The sequence below is a fragment of the Chanodichthys erythropterus genome, chromosome 3 (assembly GCF_024489055.1).
Source record: "Chanodichthys erythropterus isolate Z2021 chromosome 3, ASM2448905v1, whole genome shotgun sequence".
NCBI lineage: Eukaryota > Metazoa > Chordata > Actinopteri > Cypriniformes > Xenocyprididae > Chanodichthys > Chanodichthys erythropterus.
The window spans coordinates 18366733-18375824 of record NC_090223.1 but is presented as its reverse complement, the minus strand read 5'-3'; the positions used below and the strand labels follow the sequence as shown (position 1 = coordinate 18375824).

Sequence of the window (9092 nt, the reverse complement as noted above, 5' to 3'; positions counted from 1 at the left end):
CAGTGTACTTTTACATTTTCTGGGCATGTGCCTGGCTAAAACCATTGCATTTTTTTATGTTTAAATTGTTCAAGTTGACATTTCTCATCTAATAATTATATTTTATTTCAGCTTTATTTAAATAACAAAAATTATTTTACTAATTCTAGTTTTAGTTAAAAATAACAACACTGTAAAGAACCATGTAAATACCATGGTACTCAAAAATGTATGTACCATGGTATTTAAATGGTGCTTCAAACAATGCATTTTCAATAAAACAAACATCTAAACCTCTGTAATTCTCAATATGAAATTTTGTAGATGACACAAATAGTCAGTAAAAGCCTAACTTCATTCCGTTCATCATAAAAAGCGATTGAGTCTCTTCAGAAAATCTGGCCTAAACAGCTCAATTCATATAGTTTTACGTCAAATTGTTTATTACAAAGGCAGTCAATGGAGAGGCAGAAATCTCTCAGATTTGATCAAAAAGATCTCAATTTTCTCAACGAGTTTGGAATGACATGAGTGTGAGTACTTAATGACAGAAATTTCATTTTTGGGTGAACTAACCCTTTAAGGAAACTAGATTTTTTTATGCTCTTGTAATGTTACAAATTAAGACTTTTGAGTTTTTTTAAAAAAATAAGAATGTTTCAGGAATGTCGCACAAAAACAAAAATAATAAAAATATAATAAAAAATGAGAATTCTGTCTTTTATTACTCGCCCCCATGTCGTTCCACATCTGTAAGACCTTCGTTCATCTTCGGAACACAAATTAAGATATTTTTGTTGAAATCCGATGTGAGGCCTCCATAGGGAGCAATGACATTTCCTCTCTCGAGATCCATTAATGCACTAAAAACATATTTAAATCAGTTCATGTGAGCACAGTGGTTCAATATTAATATTATAAAGCGACGAGAATATTGCTAGAATATGCTAGTGCAAGTATATAACTATTAGTTTAAACGTTGACCTGTGGAGGGCAGTAATACACTTAGCAGTGTCTACACTACCGGAATTCAAATAGAGAAGAAGAAGAAGAGAGGTAGTTCAAGATGAGCATTTCTGGTTAAAACGTATATAATTAAAAAAAAAAAATTCAGAAAATGAGCAATGGTTTCTCTAGATAAGACCCTTATTCCACATCTGGGATCGTGTGGAACAATTTGAAGCTGCACTGAAACTGTAATTTTGACCTTCAACCGTTTGGTGCCCATTGAAGTCTACTATATGGAGAAAAATCCTGGAATGTTTTCTTCAAAAACCTTCATTTCTTTTCGACTGACGAAAGAAGGACATGAACATCTTGGATGACATGGGGGTGAGTAAATTATCAGGAAATTTTAATTTGAAAGTGAACTAATCCTTTAATGTCAGCTTGCTTATTTTGCTCAAGATAATGATTTATGAACTCCACATGGCATAAAAACAAGAAACTATGCTTCTAACCATAGCTGTCGTTCCAGCCACACAAGTTTGCGATGCAGTTTGTGAATGTTCATTTGAACGATGGTTTCAGGAAACACCAAATCATTGAACTATGTTAGTTACGACAGAACTTGTGATGTTAGCTGGGAAACGCACCCCAGGTTAGTAATAAGTGAAGCTGGTAATGTTGTTTGTGGAGTTGTTTAATTTATTCTAATGTTTTTAGGAACATCATACTAACCTTTAAATGGTGTTAATGACTGTTAATATTAAGGGGAAAAATGCATTTTTATGTTCTTGGAATGTTACAAATAAACATTCATATAATGTTGAGTTGTTTTAAAAATTTAGTTAAAAGAACATTTCAGGAACTTCATAGTAACCTTAAAAAAACTCCACTAACAATAAATGTTCCTCATCTACGTGTGCAGATGCATATATGCTGGTTAATAATTGCCCTCTTTACTGTAAACCATGCTCAAATTGAAAGTAAAATCCAGTAAATCCAACCCAACATTGACATTGACCATGTGAACACTCAATAAAGTAAATGTTTTTAACCTTTAGAGATCAAATGTTACAGAGCCTAACCTTTCACTTCAAACCTTCATATTCCAAAGACTCTTTAATAATGACATTTTCAACTTACAGTCAAATGGATGCTGCATTTGTCTTGTTTCACTTATCTTTCTTTTTAGCCCAAGTTTTACATCTGTAACAATAGTGATTTAAGTCATCTTATGATCTACCATGAGTATGTATGCAGGGATTCAAGTTGACTGTTTGACGTCACGACTCGATCAACCATATTCACACTCTTTGGACTGTTATTTATCCACCTAAACACACACAAACTATTAGCATCATTATTTTGAAGCACGAAGCGAGATGGCAGTCCTAGACACATGTGAAAAGTGATTGCCTTAAAGTTCTCAAGCAAGTTGTAAGTTGTTAATACAAAGACGTACATAAGGGGTGTGACGATACATTTAGCTCACGGGATGATACACGAGATTGGGTTCATGAGACAAGATGATATTTTAACACTGTTTTTAAGAAATCTTCAATGACAAAATATGTGACAGAAAGTCACAAAATGCAAAACAGGTGCATTTGGAAATGTTTTAACTAATCTAGGACCTTCACTAAAGATAGCCTTTAAAATCATTTAAAATACATATAATAACAATGAGGCAATAATAATTGGTTCAAATAAAGTATCAAAAGCAAGTAATCATTTGGTTTTATTGAACAACACTGTTAAAATACATAATGTAGTATACATAATATAAACGTGATCAATGGAGTATATCCCTCCTTCTGTGTCCCAACTGGCACGCTAAACCCTTACGGTCTTCCTACGAGTCCGCACTTTCTTGATGTAACACCGCGTTGACTGTCAGGAAAAAGTCTGGTGCAACACTACGGGACACCCTACGGTCTCGTGGATTTAATGGACATTTTAAGTCCACAAGACCGAAAGTGCACACGAAGTGTGCCATTTGGGACAGGGCTGAAGTAAAAGAGTCAATAGTTAATTGATAAAGTCATTGAGTCACTGCAGCTGTCGTTAGAAGGTCTGGTTCCCATACAAACCTGAGACTCGCCAAAGAACTGCACATGCGCATTGGCTCGTCTAGCCTGAAAAGCCTTTTTAACGCTATTTGAGCACAAGAAACAACATTTAAGCGATAGTTCATGTGAGATTTTTTTGTTATTTAATTAGGAGTTTGCCAAGCAATTTTTGAGATTTCAGGATTCCCCCATTCAAATAGATAGCCTAGGATTTGGTGTTAAATGCCGAAATAGCTGCCCGGAGGTGTTGCACATATGTTTTTGTTGTTTCATCCTCCTCTGCTGAGACCTTGTTTAGTGTTTAATGTTCTGTCGGGATTAAAGGGGTTTCTGTTGTCTGAGTTTTGTGGGTCACAGTTGTGCTGAAGAGTATAGCCAGGAGAAGATCAGGAAATACTGATGATATGCAGCATGTTGCTTAATTTAAAAAGCAGTGACTGTGTTGCAGTGATGTCTATTAACTGCTTGGTTAAGTTGATGTTTTTTAATTTAAATTTTTTTGCTATTAATTCAGTTAAATTTCAGATGTACGCAAAGTATTTGAACAGTATTTGCAATTAAACAAATACAAATACATGCAAATAAAGACATTAAATCTACTAACCAGACTGACTTCATTTCTGTTATTTGTCTACAGTTCGTTTTGAGAATTAATAGAGGTTTAGATGTTGATGTGTTATAAAAAAAAAAATGTTTAGTCGCCATTATGGTGGTCAGTGTTTCGTGTAGTTGGGCAGTTTGACTCTTTGATTTTTATGTCAGTTTGTGGTTTTTGTAGCAGTGTTTACCAAAACACATAATTTGTTACAAAGAACAATCATTTTTTTGTACAGTGTTAGTGGTAGTAAGTTTGATCAACTCAAAAATAAGCACATTTTCTTGTTATATGTAAGGCAATCATTTTCCTTAAGTAACAATCAAAGCTCAATGATCAAGTTCTGCCTGTATTTGTGCATGTTTCTAACAAATCAATTACTAGTACTTGCGGTAAAATGACTATGAAAACAGAAATATTGACACCTTATCTGGTGTGCATGACCTGTAAAATAACACAATCTGCATAGTTATTTATTGACCAGAGGGTCTTTATATTGGTGCTTTGCCTGGATATTTCACACAGCTGATGAGTTTGCAGTCAGAATGACGGCTCCAGTCATACTCCTTTGCTTCTTTTTGGCATTCTGTCCCCTCTCTGTTGGGACGCCCCTCACTTGTCCTCTGTCGTTTCTGAATGAGAGCGCACAGCAGGGATCAGGGAGACTTTGTGCAACGCTGCAACTGCAGACCAAGTTGCCCTGTCCCAGTGTTAACCTGACAGTGAGAGAAAATGAGAAGCTGAACCCTGAAAAATGGCATCTGGAGAGTCTGTCGCTGAAGGTGAGGCTTTAAGTTTACTAAATAATATTATTATTTATTAACACTATTATGGAAAGTAGTGTTGAAAGCCTACCTGTCTGCTCATACATTTTGATTGTAAAAAAAAAAATAAATAAAAATGGAAACTCAAAATGGAGACATTTGAGTTGCATTTGATGATTACAGCAGTGTAATAACTTTTTCAGCAAAACCCAGACAAAGAGACATTTTGAGTAAAATGTGTTTATTAATGATTTTACAAATGTTATTTGGATTCATACAATTCCCCAAAATTCACACTATGAAAAATAATTAACTTTTAATATCAATACTTTTCACACGTTACAAAGAATTAATATCTGAATTTATGATTTATAAAAATGTTTTTAACTGCTATTTTGAAGACTGCCCCTCCCCGCACCAGTGGGACATTATAACAATAATATCTTAGTCTAAACCTAGTCTAAGTAATCTTGACAAACTCTATATCATTTGAAAGCTTTCAGACTCTAGTTTTCATATTTGGTGACTGATTTTCAAAAGAAATGACAGAGCAATAGAGAAATAGCGATAGACTCTCCATTTGTAATGTGGTGCCAAACTATAACACACACTCTGATTATTTTCGTAAGTTTATGTGTTTTAGGGATTGAATTCAAATCAAATATTAACATTACTGCCCAAATTTCTTCTGAATAGGATATCTACTTCATAAATATTATGAAATTTATGGGAAAATATGTTTCAGATCACTCAAACCATATATGGAAATCGAAGAGATCTTATATGGTCACTGGTGGAGTCTGGATGTCATCTAGTGAAAAAGTTTTGTACTGCGCACAAAAAAATCTTACTAAAAGTTATTTTTTTGAGATATCAACCTAAAATTTGGCATATCGCTTGTTCAGATATATACGGAAGAGGATTAGGGCTAAGCAATAATAAAAAAATAAAACCATCTTGAGATTAAAGTTGTTAAATTTCGAGAAAAAACTTGTTAAATTTTGAGAAAAAAGTCGAGATAAAATGTTGAGAATAAACTCATTAAATTACGAGAAAAAACTCATTAAATTTCGAGAAAAAAGTCGAGATAAAATGTTGAGAATAAACTCATTAAATTACGAGAAAAAACTCATTAAATTTCGAGAAAAAAGTCGAGATAAAATGTTGAGAATAAACTCATTAAATTACGAGAAAAAACTCATTAAATTTCGAGAAAAAAGTCGAGATAAAATGTTGAGAATAAACTCATTAAATTACGAGAAAAAACTCATTAAATTTCGAGAAAAAAGTTGAGATAAAATGTTGAGAATAAACTCATTAAATTACGAGAAAAAACTCATTAAATTTCGAGAAAAAAGTCGAGATAAAATGTTGAGAATAAACTCATTAAATTACGAGAAAAAACTCATTAAATTTCGAGAAAAAAGTCGAGATAAAATGTTGAGAATAAACTCATTAAATTACGAGAAAAAACTCATTAAATTTCGAGAAAAAAGTCGAGATAAAATGTTGAGAATAAACTCATTAAATTATGAGAATAAAGTTGTTAAATTATGAGAACAAATTCATTAAATTATGAGAAAAAACTTGTTAAATTTCAAGAAAAAAGTTGAGATAAAATGTTGAGAATAAACTCATTAAATTATGAGAATAAAGTAATTAAATTACGAGAAAAAAGTTGTTAAATTATGAGAACAAATTCGTAATTTAACAAATTTGTTCTCATAATTTAACGACTTTTTTCTCGTAATTTAATGAGTTTATTCTCAACATTTTATCTTAACTTTTTTCTTGAAATTTAACAAGTTTTTTCTCGTAATTTAATTACTTTATTCTCAACATTTTATCTCAACTTTTTTCTCGAAATTTAACGACTTTTTTCTCGAAATTTAACAACTTTAATCTCGAGATGGTTTTATTTTTTTATTATTGCTTGGCCCTAATCTTCTTCCGTAGATATATAACTTTGATTTTCTTGAAGTTTTAGAGTTGAACATGTTTTGTAAAATATATATTTTATATAAAATATAATGCTTTTGAATGGCTGTCTGTATGGGTCAAATTGACCCATGAACAGTAAGAACACTTACAATTTCTGTATCCACATTTCACAACACATTAGCATGTTGAAATTTGCATGCATGTTCATGACCCTAAAAGAGAAAAAGTCACAAAATTTCAAGAAAAACAATGTAGGTTAGATAGTATTTCAGATAGATTGAAAAAAGAAATGATAGCTAATTTTTACCATAAGTGGCTGACAAAATATTTTTCTGTATTGAAATAAGTGAGAAAAGCTAATTTCCCTAAATGAGAAAAAACGTCATTTTCAAGAATGACTCAAAGTCAAATTCTCAAGAAAAAAACAGATTAACTGATGTTTACGACAACTCAAAAATCAAAATGGGTCAAACTGACCTGTCACAGTACATAAGGGTTAACCATGGTCTCATTAATCGTATCATTAATCTTACTTTTTCTTTTTAGGTGGAAAAAACCTGCAGTTTTATGGTGTCTAAACAAGACGAGCAACACCAACATTTTCCTGGAGGATTCTATGCAAACATTCCTATAAACTCCATCGATACACAATCAGAATTTCTGTGTGTTTGCACAAAGTTGCACATCAGACACAGACGTGCTGAACCATCATTTTATGATTTTAGCAGGAAGCATTTAGTGGACAATCCTGCAGATCCATCTGATAACAACTATTGGCAGAGAGTATGGGATTCTGCAACAGATTATAGACGGAATGTAATGAAATACAAAACAATACCAAAGACACAATCCTTCATGGATAGAAGATATTTTACAACTGAAAATATTCAGAGAATTTTCACACGTCAATCTCAGTCTTCTAGTGGAAGACCTTTATTCGAAAGCAGTGTCACAATGGATGTTTATGATGTCTGTCAAGAAAATGGTTTAAAGGTCGATAGAAGACATGGTTATGTTGTGGTTGGTCTTGACAGCAATAAAATGCCAGTTCATTATGAAAAAGTTAAAGACCATAGAGCTCTTACTGTTGGCGCACTCAAGACTGCAAATGGAGGAAAGGCAGCCATGACTGCGATCAGAGAAGGTGCGGCTGAGACTGAGATCGGAGGAGGCACAGCCATGACTACGATCAGAGAACGGGCAGCATCCATCTTCACTGAAATGTTTAATTTTTTAAACCAAAAATTAAATACTTCTTGGAGGATTTTATTTTAATACCTGCAATATAAACCTCAATGTGTACCAGTTTAGAAAAAAAGTTTATGAAAAAAATCATTATATCTAACAGTAATTAAATGAACAATTTAGTCAACCTTATAAAAGGTTTTTCTCTAGTAATGCTAATAATAAATGCATTAAAATTATCTCTGTGAATGTAACCATAAAACTACACATTTACATTTTGAAAACTTTGTCAAATAAAATGTACCCAAAAGAATGTTGTTCTTTTGCATTTTTTTAAATATTCCTATTAAAGTCTTTACAATTTCATACAATCATTACAATTGAACAGCAATTATTAGTTTTGGAATAGAAAATACAAATACATGAGTCTGGAAAAGTACAAGTGAAATCTGCATCATTGTACCATAAAGGTACTAAAAACATTTTTAAATCAGTTCATGTGATTACAGTGGTTCAATATTAATATTATAAAGTGATGAGAATATTTTTGGTGTGCCAAAAAAAATAATAAAATAAAATAAAATAACGTCGTATATAGTGATGGCCAATCTCAAAACACTGCTTCATTTTTCTTCGGAGCGTTATGAATCTTTTGTGTCGAATCAACAGTTCGGAGCGCATGTGAAACCACCAAACTGCTGAAATCACGTGATTTTGGCACTCCGAACCACTGATTCAGACACAAAAGATTCATAACGCTCCGAAGAAAAATGAAGCAGTGTTTTGAGATCGGCCATCACTAAATAAGTTGTTATTTTGTTTTTTTGGCGCACCGAAAAGAAATGAGGGTGAGTAATAAATGACATTATTTTCATTTTTGGATGAAGTAACCCTTAAAAGGGAACCTTGATTATGAATTCACTTTTTTAACTTTAGTTAGTGTGTAATGTTGCTGTTTGAGCATAAACAACATCTGCAAAGATGTTCAAAGTTCAATACAAAGGGAGATATTTTCTTTCACAGAAATCACTTCTTCTTGGGTTAGTGACATCACTGTAATGGTTTAGTTCTGTTCTTATGTTTCTAGTTTGGTTTTCTTTGTTTTGATATCTGTTTCTCTGTCATGTTCATATTTGAGATCCTCCAGTCTGCTAATTAGCTCAGTTCTCTCCCTGTGTGTATTTTATTTTTTTTTTTTTTCAAACCTTTTGCGTTCCCTTGCAAAGATATTTGCATTCCCTCGCAAAACTTTTGTGTTCCCTTGCAAAGTTATAATCTTTCCATTGTTGTGAGCTCGGACAAACACTTCCTCTTTAATGTCCCGCTGGCTGGCAGTAGTGTTTCAGTTAGTAACATACATTGATAATGCACACAAATAATGCGCAGCTCATAGAGTTTGAACTTGTTGGACTCAAATATAATGAAATGCGGTCAGTGCTTAAGTCAAAGAGTTCAGTAGTTGGCAATAGATTCACAAAGTTAAAACACAAATGCAGCTATTTCCAATCATAGTAACATAGACAATGAGCTACAACAACCCAATTTTCCACAAATTGGTCTCTATGAGCAGGCAGCAGAGAGACTAGTCTGAAGGGACCGTCTGAAAAGTGCAAA

The 9092-nt window shown here is 32.7% G+C and overlaps 1 protein-coding gene across 1 annotated transcript; it reads left to right on the top strand.

The window, feature by feature from the left end:
• Positions 1–4126: 4126 nt before the first annotated feature.
• On the top strand, positions 4127–7740 carry LOC137009124 (uncharacterized). Its single transcript, XM_067371077.1, has 2 exons — positions 4127–4370; positions 6840–7740. Exons 1-2 carry the CDS (start codon positions 4134–4136, stop codon positions 7566–7568), a joined length of 966 nt encoding a protein of 321 aa, XP_067227178.1. The 5' UTR covers positions 4127–4133; the 3' UTR covers positions 7569–7740.
• The last annotated feature ends 1352 nt before the right edge of the window (positions 7741–9092 follow it).

What these genes read in the sequence shown, in the direction of transcription:
- LOC137009124 (XM_067371077.1), top strand. Translation starts at nt 4,134, where the DNA reads ATGACGGCTCCAGTCATACTCCTTTGCTTCTTTTTGGCATTCTGTCCC. An exon ending in TGGAGAGTCTGTCGCTGAAG is followed by an intron (nt 4,371 to 6,839) that starts GTGAGGCTTTAA and finishes TTTTCTTTTTAG; the next exon opens with GTGGAAAAAACCTGCAGTTT.